We start from the raw sequence: 18,012 nt of genomic DNA on the forward strand, positions 1-18,012 counted from the left end.
GGTCGAGACCTTCATTGGTGGGCCTGTCGGGAGAACATCTTGAAAGGAGAACAGTTTTGGCAACCATGGCTGGACATAAGAGTTGTCACAGATGCCTCACTCACGGGGTGGGGAGCCCATGCCAACGACTTGACCATCAATGGTCGTTTGTCTCCATCAGAGTACAGACTACACATCAACCTGAGAGAGATCAAACTAGTGCTGAAAGCTTTCCTGCCATCAGTACAGGGAAAAAATGTCCTGCTAATAACGGACAACACAGTGGCCATGCACTACCTCAACAAAAGAGGCAGCGTGAGTCACTGCCACTGTGCAGAGAGGCAATGCAGCTCTGGTTTTGGGCAATCCAAGAAGGAATCTCTCTATCGGCAGCTCACCTAGCCGGAGAGAAGAATTTGACGGCGGACGCTCTGAGCAGGCACAACACAGTCTCCCACGAGTGGGAGCTAGCTCAGGAAGTCCTTCAACAGATCTTTGCCCTTTGGGGAAACCCTCAAGTGGATCTGTTCGCCACCAGTATCAACCGGAAGTGCAATCAGTATTGCTCAAGGGAATTTCCCCTGAGAGGAGCTCTAGGGGACGCGTTCGTAGTTGACTGGGAATTTCCACTTCTGTACACGTTTCCTCCAGTCCCCGTCATTCCTCAAATTATCAGGAGGTTGAGAAGATTCCGGAAACCCATGATCCTAATTGCCCCGGATTGGGCCAGGAGAACGTGGTACCCGGATCTTCTAGACATGTCCATCTGTCCTCCGATTTGTCTTCCACAAAGAGAGGATCTTCTCTCGCAGAAGGGAGGTCAAGTTCTCCATCCGGATATCAGGACCCTCAACCTTCACGCCTGGTTTCTGATAGGCTTAGATACAAGGATTGGGATCTCCCGCGTGATGTAATGGAGGTGTTGCTTTCAGCCAGAAGGCCAGCAACAAAATCTTTATACCGCTGCCGTTGGAACAAATTTTGCAGCTGGTGTAGAGAAAAGAATATTGAACCCTTTTCATGTAATACACCAATGGTGTTATCTTTTTTGGTTTATTTAGCAAATTCAGGTCTTCAAGTCGGCACAATCAAAGGCTACCTTGCAGCACGGTCTATCTTCAAGCGAACTGCAGAGGAGCCTTCGTACTTCAAATTGCCCTTAGTGATTCAATTTCTGAAAGGGTTAACTAATGTTTCCCCACCCCAACTCCTTTTCAAGTTCCAATGTGGGACCTAAACCTAGACTTGAAATTTCTAATGGGTACTCTATTCGAACCCCTTCATTCCTGTTCATCAAGATTTCTTACTCTTAAAAGTCTTTCTAGTGGCTTTAACTTCTGCCAGAAGAGTTAGCGAATTACAAGCCTTATCTTGCAAACCTCCACATACAATTTTTCACAAAGATAAGGTTGTTCTGCAAGTGAAGCTGAATTTTCTCCCAAAGGTGGTCTCAGAATTCCACATAACACAAAAGATAACCTTACCCTCGTTCTGTCCTCCTCCCCATCCAGGGAAAGAGGAAGAGAGATTACACAGGCTGGATGCAAGGTGTGCCTTAAACTTTTACATTTGCAGACTTGCAATTGGATCAGGCAAGCAGACCAATTGTTTGTGAGGTATGCAGGGCACAAATTAGGTTTGCCCATTTAAAACAAACCATTTCAAGATGGATTATTTTAACCATTATAGAATTCTATAAATTGGCAGGAAAAGAGCTCCCTCAACATTTTAGGGCTCATTCAACCAGTGGTATCACAGCCTCTTCAGCTCTCCAAACAGGAGTTCCAATTAAGGACATATGTGCGGCTGCCACATGGTCCTCCGCACACACTTTTACCAAATTTTACAGTCTGGATTCCTCCTCTAGCCAGGAGACGAAATTTAGAAAGCTGTGATGCACTCAGTGCATCTTTAAAGGGAAACATTTCATTTTACTCCTGCCTCCTCTATATACTACTGCTATGGGAGTCTATCAAAGATAAGGAATACATCTGAGGACACAATCCCTTCGAACGTATTCCTTATCGCCCCTCTCATCCTTCCCCGCAGTAAAACTTTCCTTGTAGTTGCAGCTTATGCTCTTTCAAGGTTATTAATCAATTCATGCAAAGCAAAACAACATCTCAAAATGGAACTGAGCAACGGACGCTGCGCGAGTGCGCGAGACTATTTGTACTCATGGTGACGTCTGCGCCGATACGGAGGCCTTCGAGGGACACCGACTCGAGGGACGTCAATGTGCCGTGCCCTCTACTGAGAAAAAAATTCCGAGGCCAGCAAGCTGGAAGTGGATTTATCAAAGAAAAGGAATACGTTTGAGGAACATCCTATCGAAAGAACGTTACCAGTTTGGTAAGTAACTTATTCTTCTGTTTGGGTAGTATGTGCCTAATAAATTGTTTTTTAAAATGTCTTGACTGTTGGGATCATTTCTGGCTATTGTTTCTGTGTCTTGGTAGGATTTCAGCACTGTTTTTCTAGATGTAGCTGGACCAAAACGTAGCCAGACTATGTGTTTAGATTTGGCTGTGCCTGTTAAACAGTCTGCAGCTTCATAGCATCCACATTCTCTATGGGACAGCATTTGTATGCCAAAGCCTAATTATTACGACCAGTGGCACCCAGAACAAGGAAAACCATCAGCAACAAACAGACGTCCATGACCTGGGCACCGATGATTAGAGTTGGCTGACGGGGACTCTTACAAGTAGAAGTCATAGCTCATAGTGAGGCCCTTTGGGAGAGGGGGCAGTTGTCGGGTCCCAGGTGGCCTGGTAAAAATGTGCAGTTGGAACACACAAGGGTTCCTTCATCTGTTCGGAGAAGCCATTCCAAAATTACACGAGCTAGATATAATATGTCTGCAGGAAACGTGGCTGAGGCCCCCACCTCTCTTGGAAGGCTTCTCCATAATCTTCAATGCGGCTGAAAAGGATGTAAATGGTCGACCGATGGCAGGCTTTCTAATAGCCCTTTGAGCTGAAAGGGGCTTTGAGATTGTTGTGGAATTTCAACCTTCGCCGCTAATTCAAGATATCATAATAAGAGCGGGCTGCTTTCCACGGGGAGCTGACAAGATGTTTTTGATTTTGAATCTATACTGGAACGTAATCTCGAAACGGTGTGTTAGATTCCTGGAGACAGTTCTCGCACACATTGACAATCCAAGATCTCATAACCTAAATTTGGAGGTCCTGGTATGTGGAAACATGAACATACACTGCTTTGACGCATCACAAGCCCTTATTACATATACACTGCCTTCGTCACCTCATCAAGTGGAGAGAGGACTGCTCCTGAGGCAAGAATTATTAGAAAGAAACATCCATCTGGTAAATGGCAACATAGAAGGGTATCGTCCACTGAGTCCGACATGGAAAAGAGGAACTGATTTAAAGATCCTAGACTATGTTTTTGTGTCTGAGCTACTCTTTGCCGAATTTGTGTAAAATGGAGATTTTTGAAACTTACAGGAGCGGCCACAATATTGTTGTAATATCAGTACAAAATTGGCCAGTATGGCCCACCAAGTGGCAGGAGGGCCTGGTTGAAATAGAACTTGGCAGCAGAAATAGATTGAGGGTCAGACAACTTGTCCCAATCACTCAAAATCAAACTGAGGATCTACAGCCTGATAACAAAGATTCTTTCAAAGCATTTGACTCACCTTGATGGCTAACAAAGTTGGGTTTCTTACTCGTCACAAGTTTGATCCAGCAGTAGGAGCAAGGAAAATGGTTTATAAAGAATTAAGATCAATCTCTAAACCACATCAAGCAAGGAGAGGCACCTAGTGAAACGGCTGAAGCAAGCATTTAAGTACTGGCTTAAGTCGCACAAATGTACAATGCTGCAGCGAGATGCCGAGAGTATGTTAAACCAAATCTCCTCGTAAAATACCGCTGAGAACAGCCTCTCTTCACCCCAGGAAGTACTGCTACTTAACCCAATACCAGCAGCAAAATGGAAAGCTCATTTTGAATCAGTCTTTGAAGGCCTTGATGTAATTCCATCTCAAGTTACCACGGCCGCAGAAGCGCTCTGGGCATTTTCAACAACTAGGAGTAAAATCTATGATCTAATATTAAAATCCAGTAAATCTAGAGCTGCAGGCCCCGACGGAATGTCGAATTTACGTTTAAAAGAAGAGCCAGAATTTTGGGCCTCAGAGCTCGAGTTCTGGTTCAATTACATCAAAAAAGACCAAAGAAAATCCTGAATCCTGGACTACGGCAACCATCGTTCCAATTTTCAAAAAGGGTGATAGGGACTTGCCGGCGAATTACAGACCCATTGCCCTCTTGGATGTGCGCAGATTTTTTTTGGCTCACTCCTTTTGAAAGCCCTAGCCCACTGGGCAACAACAAGTCATCATTATGACCCGTGGCAAATGGGATTTATAAAAGGTTTGGGGACATCAGTAAACCTCTTTATCCTGAACATCCTCAAGGCAAAGGGGAAAAATGGAAGAACTTCATATAGCCTTGATTGATTTGACGCAAGCCTTTGATACTATCGATCGGAAACACCTACGGCAAAAAATGGAACAATGGGGTTGACTGAGCGACATCAGAGAAGCCCTGAAATTACTACACTCTCAGACCTCCCTCTGTGTAAGGCTGGATCAAAAAGGCCTTGTGACCGATCCAATTCGAACTTTCAATGGATTAAAACAGGGATGTCCTCTTGTTCCAGCGGTCTTAGTTTGTCTCCGACATAGAGGAAGCCTTCAATAATGTCAGATGTTTTCCGCCGAGGCTGGCGGGAATACCAATCAGAAGAATGCTTTTCGCAGATGACTTGATCCTTCTTGATCTAACTAAGGTGGGCTTACAAAGACAACTGAATGCCCTAGAAAAGTATGTAGAACTGAATCGATTGAGGATCAACGCAAAAAAATCAAGAATTCTAACATTGGCAAGAAGAGAAAGAAGTTATGTCCCTCAAAATCATGGTTCATTAAATGGAGAAAAGATCCTTGAGGTGACGGCCCTTACCTAGCTGGGTTTGTGCTTAAATGACATCTCTGCAGATGCACAAAGAGAGCAGGCGCTATAGAGCAAGACTAAGAACCTAACCGCCCAAGCCAGTGTCATAAAAACTAGACACTGTAAATATTCTCTGGTTCCACTGATTGATTTTTTTTCACCTCATGGTGGCTCCAAAAGGTAAGTAAGGGGAGGTGTATTTGTAGGGTATGCTTAGCGAGGCATTTACTTTGGGTTGTTTGACCGTAACAGTCAAGTTAGCTATGGTCTTTTCAGCCGCAAACCTTTCAGTTACTGGCAAACAACCCAAATCCTACCTTCACACTCTAGTTGTATCCACCCCGGGCATAGTATTAATATGTTACTTTCTTCCTGCCTCTTATTGCTACCAATATTCGGTTTACCTATCAGATGTTTTAAATTGATGTTATGTAATTCTTTACACCATATTCACAAGTTGCATTCTTGTATAACCACCTGTTATGTTATATAGACTTATAAAGCGCAACATACGCCAGAGGCATCTTGGCTCTGGGGGGTAACAAGAGTGAGACAGAGATGTTTAGAAGAGAAGAGTCTTCAGAGCGCGTCTGAAGGCCTGATGGTTAGCAGTAGCACGAAGAGCCAAAGGAAGTTGGTTCCATGATTTGGTTGCTGCCACCGAAAAGGCGCAGCCGCCAAATCGGGCACGTTTAAAGCGAGGAACCATGTTAGGCAGAAACCTGTGCAGTTCCCTCTGGGACCACTGCAAAAGATTTAAGACTACAGGTGTTTGGCAGTAAACCCACTAGGTAGCAATCTGTACCACACAGATTCACTTGGTAGCTGTGGCTGAGCAGTCAGACTTCCCTCAAGAAGAGTTAGGCAGTATACAGAGTATTCACAATAGGTCAAGAGCACACAATAGAACAAGTAAACACCGAGCAGGGCTTGGTGTAAAAGAGATATAATTATTTATTTAAAATCACATCTAGAAAAACACACAGGCACTAATAGTAAGCAATTCAAAAACAGTCACTAAAAGATATACACTCCCTTAAAAGAATATTAGACAAGTCTTAAGTAAAGCCCCACTTATTTTCAGACAGCGGTGAGCGCTTAACGTAGATGGCACTCTAATAGTTTGTTTTAAAAAGGGAGGGAAAAGCAGAGAACAAATTGAAACAGATTCCAACACTTTTACCAGAACATAACAAGAGTGGAAGGCAAAGTAACACCGTGAATTCAGAGTCAGTAGGCCGGATCCGCTTTAAGAGGATTGAAACGAAATGTGTCCAAGGTCACACGGTTGCAGCGCACAAGAGTCTTGTAATGGTTCAAAAAGGAGTTGAACCAAAGAAAGGGACCAGTTAGGGGGTCAAGGCGGCTAGCCCAGTCCAGAAGGTTAAGGGGTTATTATTACCTTGTAGCAATCTTTAGAAAGGGAGGCCTGGCAGACACGGTACCTTAAAGTGGTGAGAAAATTCCAGCGGGGGAAGTTGTTCCTGGCAGCGGGTGCAAGTCGGTGCTTCGTCCGGGGAAGAGAGCATCTCATTGTGGAGGAAGACAGGAGTCCGTTGCACTGCCAGGGAAGAAACCAGCCGTGGAGTTTCTCAGGTACAAGGAGCGGTCTGTTGATTCGCGGTTCAGTGGTGAGCGGCTATCCGGCCGCCAGGGTGCTTGGCACGGACAGTTCGACCACAAACCGGGCTGGGGTGCGAAGAAAGAAAGGTAAACTGGTTGTGCCCACCAGTCAGGGGAAGAAGCCTCTCCAGCCGGGAGATCTTCTCTGTCGTCGGGAAGTGGTGAGTCGGTTCTGCAGAGCTCCACCGGTGGTGTCGTCATGGTAGGTCGGCTCAGCTTCTCCCTCGTCGGATTCTCAGGTCCTGTGGCGACTTCTGAAGTTCCAGTCCCCAAAGCCCTGCTTTTATGCAGCATACCCCCATTCACTCAGCCTAGCTGTCAATCAAACATGCTAAGTGGTGAGCCGGCCGGCTCACCACTTGGGCCAGTCACACAAGAGTGCGACTTGAGTTACCAAGGTAACTCAGTCCAGGGTACCTAAACCCTCTCAGACACCCCCTGTGGTACCCAGACAGAGTGGCACCACTTTTGGAGGCTTCTGTGGAGAAGCCTGCCAAAAAGTGGAACAGAGGGCTCGACTTGGGTTGGAGTCACAGAAGAGAACACAAACGCCATTTTGGAAACGAGTCTTGGCAAAAAATACCAACCGAAGAATTAATATTAATTAAATAAACCGGCGGTATGTTCGAGGCTATGAGAATTAAATAATTAAAGTTGGTAGCCTTGAACAATGGGGAAATTCCATAGGGAAATATTCGCGGTAGAATATAAAAAGTAGTTAACACTGCCACCAGCCAAAACTCGATCAGGGGGGACGGAGACGTGCCCCCTCGACTAACAGACCCCGGGGCAATCGAATTGCCCCGACCAGTGCGTCCACAATATGATGGTTTGTACTGGTTTCTGTTAATAATTTGGGACTAGTAAAGCCAATGGTGACTTTACATGCCCTGGGAGACAGTAGTCAGTCCCAGGGTATGGAGTCTATGGTGGGGTGTCACTATGACACCCCTGTGTTACTGCACGGAGGGTGCTGTGTAACACACATAGTAAAAAACACATGAGACCCTATGGAGTAAGGGACCCCATACCCCAAAAAACACATTATCAGTCAAAGGAATACCATAAATCATGTCCAAGAGTGGGAGAAAAAGAGTCTCACTCTTGGCAGGAGAAAAAAACAAACTCCAGAAATCCAGCAAAGCTGCTGGGGGACTCACTAGGTTAGGAAATTCAGCCTAAAGAGAGAATTCTCCCTAACAAACCAGAAGTAGTAGCGCAGTCAGTGAGCGCAAGGAGCGAGCAGGAACATAGTGAACGAATTTCTCCTGCAGATACTCTGCTACAACCTTATAAAGGGCACGGTGAACCAAGCACATGAATTTAAATAGGATACGTTGTTCAATAGGGAGCCAGTGCAGTTGTTTCAGAAGTGGGGCCATATGAGAGCGTGCCGGAGAGTGCAGTATTGCTCGAGCTGCTGCGTTTTGTAGCATATGGATACAATTGAGTAGATAGTGTGGTTGGCCGTAGTAAAACGAGTTACAGTAATCCACTATACTAAGAACCAGCGCTCCTACCACCGGGGCATGAAGATGACCAGGGATGAAGTCCGCAGTTTGAAGTGGCCGGCTTTACAGACTGCACCCACCCCCAGTCTGTTAAGATGAGAACGTAACCCCCAAATTTCTCACCGTGAGAGAAGGTAAGGGGAATGGCCCAAGAGAGGTGGGCCAGAAGTCCGGGGTCCAGTAGTTGAGGGGGCTGTTTGTCCCGACCACCAGGGCCTCTGTTTTACTGCCATTGAGCTTGAGAAAGTCTTTAAGGCAGTTCCTGAGCCGTGCCGCAGTGTCAGGACGGGTGAGATCCAGGCGTACCAGGATCTTTGTCATCTGCCCATAGATAGTTAAGTGACTAAAGTTTAAAGTTTATTTCGATTATCACAATGCCTACTTGATATCTTAAACCACCTTAAATAGGAGTGGAGGCCTATCGCTCTTTATTTAGCTAGCATATGTGCTTAATCCCTAGTTCTTCTATGTCACATTACCCGCATTCTTAGTTGGAGAACCCGCTCCTCACATTTGTTGCCAAGCAGGTGTGGCACTCTAATGGACGGGCCCTCCTAGTGCCCCCTTCCTCACTTTCCCTTTGCATTTTCTTCATTCACCTTTCACACAGGCAACTCAGTCAGCTTGGCAGCCTGAAATCACTCTCCCTTAGCCTTGTTAGGGGATGATTAAAAAGTTACCAAGCAAATAAGCCTTTATTCTTCAGGGAAATGTTTGAGCACATGTGAAGTCCATCACACAGCCATGCACGGACTATTTCCAGTACCACTGAACTAGTAGGAACTGATTTCATGGAAACACTGCCCCTTTTACTGGCAGGGTGCTTTATTTCAATCATCTTTCTGCTTTGATCAATTATCAGGCCCCCTCCCACTCTTGCACCTACTACCACAATCACTCTCCACATCCCTTCTTACCTTCTCTTTTTGAACCCACTCCCAATTCCCTCATTCTTCTTCCCGTTTGCCAGTGTTTATTCCTCCTTAGACCATGGTCTGCTTACTCATGGCCAGTGCACAATATGACATCTTTGGGTAGGCTTCAGGACTTTGAGACCAGTACACCGGTGATTGGCTGAATATAACAACTGAGTTACATTACATCTGTTAAATGTCTGAAGCTTTATTGTTACTCATGCCTTATATAAAAACCCATATGCAATATATTCGTACTACTACTTCATTTTGAATAATCTCTTGTGTTTTATTTTCGCCATTTACATATTTCCCAGTTTTACGTAGTGTCATTAATGTTGAGGAAGAGCAGACCACCATACGAAATGAATCGCCCAACAATGTAGATATTGTGAAACATGCAAGTCTGAGTTTAAAAGGTCGCTCGACATTCTAGCTACACCCCCTGACACGGAACTTCTCAATGACTTCCAAAACGTATTGATCTCCTATAGTTGTGAGTTGTCTGTGTCTATTTATGTGCTCAGTGAATATTGTTTAGGTCATTTCTTGGTAGTTGGTGTCATTAGAGTTTTGGCAAGTGGACATTGTATTGTTTGATATTATGAATGCAATAGTTCATGCTTGGTTGTTCCTTCGAGTGTGCATATTTCCCTGAATGTTTATTTTGTTCAATGTTTTCGTTTTAAGCAGTGTAACGGCTTGGGTTGGGTTTCGTATGACATTGAAAGTTAGCAAAAACTGTCAAAATCTGGATTTTCTGTTTAAATGCAAGCATGTCAAATGGTCCAAAGTATTCACAAAATTAGATCCACAACATTAACCCATAAGATTGAGAAGTATTGGATTATGACACTGGACATTTTTACTACCATGCTATGTTTCATGCTTGATTTTCCTCCATTCATTGTCTTCTTTGATATGCTTTTTCCAGGCCAAAACCTTGATGCCATTCATGACATAACTGTGGCCTACCCTCGCAACATCCCCCAAACAGAGAAGCACCTACTGAACGGGAACTTCCCAAGGGAGATCCACTTTCATGTGAAGCGATACCCAGTAGACACCTTGCCAGAATCGCGAGAGAAGCTGCAGCTCTGGTGTCAGGAGCGTTGGCAAGAGAAGGAAGAGAGGCTACGTTCCTTCTATGAAGGCGACAAGTACTTTGACGCAACTGGACGGAGCATTATTCCACCATGCAAATCTGAGCTGAGAGTACTCTTTATCAAGTGCTTATCTCTTCTGTACTGGACAGCATTCTCCATGGGCATGTGCCTGCTTTTGTATCTGTACAGTGTGGCCCGGTGGTATTTTGTGACTGTGGTGGTAATTTTTGTTCTGCAGCAAAAGCTCTATGGCGGACTCGAGTTCATTGAACTGGCATGTCATAGGTATTACACCAGTAAGAAGCAACAAGGATTATGTTCAGAAAAAGTAAATTAAACACGTTCATACAGGAAATTTCAATCGCTAGGAAACAAAACTTTGTACACTGTAGGACAATTTTGCATGAAAATCGTACACCTTTCTTACTACCTTCATGACTGTGTTTGTAAGAATATTTTGCACTTTTTCTTGTAAAAGGAAAACATAGATATTCTTAGATATGAAATCAAAATGTTTTTAACGTTGAATGTAAAACCAGAAATCCTTCCACAAGTAGGAAGCAGGAAAGAGTTGTGGTTGTTTAATCAACTGTTGCTGGATTTCTGAATCAATTATGTGCATCTTTGTGAAAGATAAGCTATTCAAACCTCTGTGGTAGTAAAAAGGGCATCTTCAGTGCTAGCCTACCACATTTAATGAAGGGAAGCCGTAGTTAGAAGTCGCTCTATTTCTTCCCATGCCGCCACATTTTGTGTAGTGTACATGGCTGCTGTGAAAGGCCTAGAACTGTAATGGTTAGGCAGCTAGTTCTTCAGATCACTGTTGCCTTTGAGGATTCCGTGGATATCTTGCAGGATTGGAGTACCAGGAATTCTAAAGTAATAGTTTCAAATCTGGGGCATGGTGTCTAGAATTGTGGCACACCGAGGTGCAGCCGGTTCTCACCTACTTAAGCAGCATTGGAAGAAATGTCTTGTTTGTTAAAAGTGAAACTATGTGATGTTTATAAGCAAGACAGGCAAATGCTGTATGTAGGTCTTCTCAAACGGAACTTAAATATCTCGAAGTTGCTTGTACCTACAGCGTGTGCTACTTTGGCAAATATGTGATCATTTACTTATAATCACGAGAAAAAAATCATGTCTACCAATTTGGAAAGCTGATGCCCAACCAGTATCCATATTTCCCCACCCCATTCAAAGAATAATGTATTTCTTCTGGTTGTCTGCAGTTCCTTCTCCTGTCCTTAGATCACCTTACAAAAATCATGTGCAGAATAGGAGCAGAATCAAATCAAGCCATGTCAGACATTCTGCTTGTGGTTTGGCATAATCACATTTAAAAAAATGCTTTAAACAGATGTTTATATACAATTTGTATGGTCTCATGTAACAGTATCATGATAGCTAACAATTGCAGCCAGAGATGTGTTCTTCCCCTGTAAGCATTTCAGAGTCCTTTTCCAAGTCATCCCATTTGTCGTCTACCATTCATTCAAACAAAGAGGCCAAAACTTGAAAGATTTCTTGTAAACCTTTTTTTGAACGCTCCAATGTTGTGGGATTGCACATGTCGTACAAAAATAATGTGATTTGTAAGGCGACGAAGTACCCAGACAATGCACTAGGCTTTCTCTTTACATCTTGTTGGCGACATACGCTCTCGAGCTTCTACCCTCTGCGCGCCACAAGCATATACCCAAAAGACTGCTAAGCAAACGCTTGCATTCGTATACTGCTGCTTCATGGACAGGTTTCATTTCTAGACCTCAACTTCTAGCATTTTACGGTCTACAGAAATTGAGAATTTTATGAGCTTGCATCCAGAACTTTTAAACCACCACCTTGGGAATATTGTGGCCATTTTGTGTCCAGTTTTCTATGGAATGATTTTGTTAGATCAGTTCCTGTGGGGCCATAATGAAGCAGACGCGCTGTGCGTCATTTCCGTTGTGAAATGACACAGTGGAAAGCAGTGAATTTAATTAGTAGATTGGGATGATTGACCTTCGATTAACAGCAGAAACATTTATTCCTCATGGGAAAAAATCACCCATAACGAGAAAATGATCCTCAAACCCAGACAATCGTGGTTTACTGCTTTCGCTATTATTACTGTATTTTACTGTATTGCAATTTATTTAGGAACACAGATCACTTTGCCATCACTGTGTAATCCGACTTATGTTTTTTTGTGCACTGGTAGTGTTGGTGTATCAATTTTAGCAATTTAAATCTGTAGCTAAATCTGAATTACCAGGCAAATGTGCTTAAGAAATCATGTGCCTGGAAGACGGTTTTAAAGCACAAACCTATGTTTTCTCGCACCCTTCGATTCCTTAGGATCCATTAGATGTAGACCGTTTGAATGAGAAATATTTTTTCGTCATAGTGAGATGTGTCAAGTTTTTGTAACTCACTCAGGGACCCTGTTAGCACTATAGACTGTGTGTTGAAATATTGATCTAAAATCTGATGATTTCCCTTGTAATTAATTACAAAAGGCAGTTTAGCCTGCACATATTCAATGGGAGTCAATTAACGTGTTCCATATGACAAGAGTTCTGTGATGGAGTTTGCACTAACTAGAGTTCTTTTCTGGGCTCTGTATTTTAATCAGTTAAGCGTTTTTGTAGTCAGTACGGTATGATACTGTAGCTTTAAAATGGTTCATCGTCAAAGGAAGATATCGGAAAATACATCTCTTGTCCTTGGTCGTGGCTTTTGCACCAGGTATGGTGGCAAGCAGCAAAGGCCTCCACCGAATTCACGCAAATGACCCCCCTTCGTTCAATATGAAGCAATGCCTGCGCCAGAAAGAAAATCCCAGAGGTATTTTTTCATCCTCCATCTTGCACAAACATTTCCTAGTTGTTCCCAGTCTCTCTGAAACCAAAGTCACCATCCTATAAAAAGCAAGTTTTCCTCACAATTGAATGTACGTAATAAATTAGTAACCTTAGTACCTTTGAAAATGTCTGCTTTATGTCCTTCTATATAATCCCTTTCTTGCCCATTCCTGTCCATCCCTAACCCTTAATGTTTTAAAAAATACTACTCAACTATATGTTGTTCTCCTGACTTTTCTGGGTAAGGTAATAGCAGTAAACAATTGTTCTACTATAGCCGACTAACTTCTGTAGATTCACATCTCTAATTGTGGTTGTCCGTCTGATGTAATGTTCTCAAATGTCAACATGTTCTGATTCTTGCATGCATACTTTGACTTAGATCACCCTCAGGGTCTCTAATCAACTGCTTCAGAAGGGGATTGATGGAGCTAAAACTATGAAGTTTGTGGTAACGAGAGATGCATACGTTTTTATCCTGTAATCCTGCAACCCCAAGTTGTTGACATATGGCATGGCATAGAAAAAGCAGAATGCTTAACCTTGAAATTATAAGGTGCTGATGATACAAGAACTTTTTGTGACCTCGTCAACATCGGAATCAGCAAATCTATCTTCAAAGGCTGGCTTCCCCAATTGACCAGCATTTCGACTTTTTTACTTTGTCACCAGTGGAATTTAGTAGGTCTTAGACGCAGACTGGTCCCCAATGCTTAATGCTAAGAGCATAAATACAAATTCAAAAGAGTGTTTGTTGTAAAACAATGTAGTATCAGTTGTGAAGGGTTTCTGAAAGGGAAAACGCAATACGATGTTATGGAAACCTCGCCTCTTCATTACTTAGGGTTCACAGCATCACTATTTGCTGATTGTCGCCATGAGCTACAGTGTCAGTCTCGTTCGCCTCAGGCCTGCAAAGTCCTGGTCTGCCAATGTGTTGTCACTTAGTGATTTTTAAATTAAAGCAATGGTTTTAGTGCAAACTTTTACTGGGAAGGTTTCCCCTGACTTTAAAAAGTGAGGCTCATCATGTTTATACCACAGTCAAGCAGTGTGCATATACTAGGAGTGCCAAATGCACTGTATTGTTCATGATATAGAAACAACATCACTGTAGACAAACATAGCTTGATGTATATGGGGGCAGCAGAAACAGTTGCTTTCATTTGTGACATTGTTCAGTACTTTTACGTTCAGGGACATAGGTAGGCCCTAGAATGTACTTGAATTTAGCTCTTTTCTTCCTGACGACAAAGGATGTTACCTCTCTGCTGCACATTTCTGGTTTGGTTAATGTTGCTCACTGCTAATATAGTCAGAAAGGGGAGACTTGCCTGCTGTCCTTCTTAGGACAGAAGATGATGTGGAATGTATATGATGCCCAAGCAAAGACCGAAGTCCTTTCTGTGGTCCTCGCTCTGACCAAGGGCTGAACTCCTTTTACGGACCATGTACCATCTTGTAAATCCACGGCAAGTGTTGATTTTAGAAATAGACAATCATGTGAATTGTAAATTATTTTATATGTAAACAAAGGATTTCCAAATATTATTCCTTCTAAGATTTTACTGCGCTCTGTTTGTCATAAAATTGAGTCCTCCCTCACCCTCAATGCAGCAGAAGTGACACTTTAAAATGCTTAGAGACGTCATCCTTCGTGATACAAATTTCTTTGGAGACTTATGCATTCGTTGGAATCTGTGCAACATTTAGTTAGTTTACACTATGCACGTATTTCTTGACAGTCCATGTTTCGAAGACAGCAGACGATTTAGGCCTGTGTTTTAATCAAGGAGTTGTCTGCTCGCATCCTCTCCCATTCTTACCCTTCCACTGCCCTCACCTCTCCAACCCCTGCATCAAACTCCCCACTAATTAATATAATTTTCCACACTTGCCTCGCACCTTGTATGTCCCTCTGCCTTCCACTTCCTGGCATCCTCTAAGACAACATCCACTGCCGGCCTGATGTTCCACCGTGAATAGGAAATTCTCTGTCCCAAGACCCAGTGGACATTTTTATGATGGCCATCTTAACTGTAGATGGCAAATTGGAAAGGTAGAAAAAGGGTTGTAAACCTCCTATGGTCTGTTTTTACCATCAAATTGGTTAATCCTCAGCAGCCTGGCTGTTAACCCGGAGTGTTGACAGCAAGCCTTGAGGTGGCGAGCCGCAGTGTCCAGTAACGGCCTGCCAGCCAGATGTATTTGCTCTGAGCAAATTAAGGGCCATTACCAAAGGCTGGCCCCACAGCCTGCCACCTCTGGATTTATCACTACATTAATTAATGGAAACCAGCAGACCTTCCTCTTGTTTGGTTCAAGCTCAAACTGAAGACATCTTATCCCATGAAGCTGTTCATCATCACTCTTATGCTACTTAAAAGACATTTCATTATCTTAACGCTTCTCTTCCAAAGCAACCACTAACAACTCTCTATTCATATGCCTCTTCCATACAATGCAGGCAGTAGACCCTTTTTTATAGTTGTTGTTGAAAGCACACACTTAATTTGCTGCTAAGCATCTCACTGCCACAGATCTACATGGGAGACTACTTCCGACCCTGGGATGTATGGCGTAAAATCCTATGGAATAAAAAACAGAATCCCAATGCCTTATTGTTGCTGTCCAGATCTGAGCAATATTGCTTATTGACAGTGATGTTCCTTTCGACTTTCTCACTCCCTGAAGGCGTTGAGGCCTTTTACTCTTGCTTTTCATAGGCATATCGCCTTTTATTTTCCCCACAGAGGAAACGGCCTCTTTGCTCCTGTCATGGTAGCACAGAATATTGCCTATGAAATGAGACTTTCTCATTTGGAACCTGCTTGGTGTAAAAGCACCGCCATTCAGTGTCATGCCCACCGTCGCCAGCGTGTGTGGGCCCAATCACGGACTATTGTTGTGCTTCACTGTGACTGCGTGCTCTTAGTGCCTTTTTGTTAAGCGTTTGACTGCATTTCCGCATGCAGCTGTGTTCTCATGGAGATCCGGTTTCAGTTGGGAATTGATTATTGCATCTTAACCATTGACTATTGTTCCTATGCATTATGCATGGGCCTCCCTTTGCTGTTGCTAAATACACCACTTTGAACTTAGCTGGATGAAAGAGCACTGTCCGGGACATTCAACTGGTCTATTGTGTTTTCTTACAGTGTTGGGTAACGCAGGATAGCTGCCAGGGCCCAGTTGTAACGTGTGTTGCTTACTCTGACTAGATGTGACGTGTGTTTCTTCATAGCCCACGCCCACTTTTTCACAGTACACATTGTATGACCGCACAGAATGACGTAAGCAAGAGCATGCACTCAATAGCCTCACTGCTATGTTTGAATGTCCACATGCCATGTTCCCTATACCACAATCTATCCCAAGAATAAAGATAATATTTCATGTTTTTGTATATTTTATTTGCTTCTGTAGCTACAACGTAGACATAAACATATGTATACTTGCAAATATATATATATTCTCGTTTAAATATATTTATGGGAAATCATGAAACACGTCCATATCATACTGTTGATAAAGGGATATTGTGTAGGAGAATAAAACTGTGGGAACAGACATGCAGTGCCACTTTTTTTGTGTTGGAATAATAAACATGCTGTTTCAAGCAGGCGGGATGTCAACTGTGGTTTTTAACTACTTTTTGTGTGTGTTGTTAGTGTGTGGTCCAAACACTCATTAATGGAAACCTGAGTAGTGTGTCGCTGACAGTCGCACCTGATATCAAGTTGCAGAGATGCCTAGATATCGCATAGCTTATTTGTAGCATTTCTGTGTCCAATTTCGGTGGCGCTTTGAGTGACACTATCAGTAAATGAGCCAAGAACCTATGGCTCTTGAATATCGTTAATGTTTTACCTAATCACCTCGTTTTTTCAATTCAATGATCTAGAAGGGGACCTAAAACAGTTATAGCACTTCTAAAAGGTTTTCTCTTATTCAGACTACAAACCTGTTGACCACATTTATTTATTTTATATGTAATGCGCATAGACATGGCCCGTAGGCATAATAGCGCAAGGATACATAGGACACACAATTATGATCAGAGAGCAGGACAGTGATCGACAGAGATTAGTTTAGTAGAAAAGGAAGGTCTTCAGATCTCAAATCCAGTGGATGGTCATTCCAGAGCCTTGGAGCTGTATGGATAAAAGAGTTCCGTACGACAGTGGTCAGTCTTGCCTTAGGAATAAGCAGAAGATTCGAGTTGTTAGATCTCAGTACCCTTCTTTCCGGAGGCCAGGCCAGTTTCTCTGCAAGATATCTGGGGACATCTCTGTGTTGGCATTGATGTGTGATGCAGATTGTCCGGAAGACTACTCTCTTTTCCACTGGTGGTCAGATCTTTTGAGACCCTTAACCACTCTTATCACATTATTCTGGATGACCTGTAGTCTGGCCAGTTCCCCTTTGCCAATGCCCTGAAGAAGGCTAGAACAATAGTCTATGCGGGCCCCGATAATCGCTCTTGCGATTGCCACAATGTTGGATCTACTAAGGCCAGCAGTTTCAGATAGTAGCCTGTGCTAGATACCAGGCCCCTGATATGTGCTTTTGTGGAGAGCTCCTGATCCAGCAGCACCCCCAGGGTCTTCACTTTGTTGAGCATCTTAATTCTGCAGCCTGTGATGTTAAAGGTTTGGTATTCATTCCCAAGTTTTTTTGTCTGGCCAACAGTGCCAGCAATCATCAGCTTTGTCTTCTTAGCATTCAGTGCCTGCAAGCCCATTATCCCTCATCCAGGATTCAATGCGGCCAAACACACGGATGACAGAGATGGTATCTTTGGTATAATCCCCACTGAGGCGGATCAGACACTGAGTGTTGTCAGCATAGTTGGCGTATGAGGTGCCCTCCTTATCCAGCATGTTGAAAAGGGGAGTGGTAAGATGTTAAACAAAGTAGGCGAGATACACTCCCCCTGTGGTACCCCGCATGCCACCAGATAGCTTCTGCCCAGGGCCTATTACAGAAAACTTTAGCCATTCGGCCAGAGAGAAATGATTTGACCCAGTTGGCTGGATTGG

At 43.4% G+C, this 18,012-nt stretch overlaps 1 protein-coding gene across 4 annotated transcripts in view; it reads left to right on the plus strand.

Moving 5' to 3' along the window:
* The window catches only part of LCLAT1 (lysocardiolipin acyltransferase 1), a 1,406,982-nt gene extending 1,390,388 nt beyond the window's left edge, over positions 1-16,594 (plus strand). For all 4 annotated transcript variants that reach the window (XM_069608660.1, XM_069608659.1, XM_069608662.1 and 1 more), the window contains one exon: positions 9,950-16,594. In XM_069608660.1, coding sequence (XP_069464761.1) covers positions 9,950-10,458 — 509 coding nt within the window. In that variant the 3' untranslated portion in view covers positions 10,459-16,594. The remainder of the gene's footprint in view (positions 1-9,949) is intronic.
* The last annotated feature ends 1,418 nt before the right edge of the window (positions 16,595-18,012 follow it).

The sequence above is a fragment of the Ambystoma mexicanum genome, chromosome 4q (assembly GCF_040938575.1).
Source record: "Ambystoma mexicanum isolate Mex_15411 chromosome 4q, UKY_AmexF1_1, whole genome shotgun sequence".
Lineage (NCBI taxonomy): Eukaryota > Metazoa > Chordata > Amphibia > Caudata > Ambystomatidae > Ambystoma > Ambystoma mexicanum.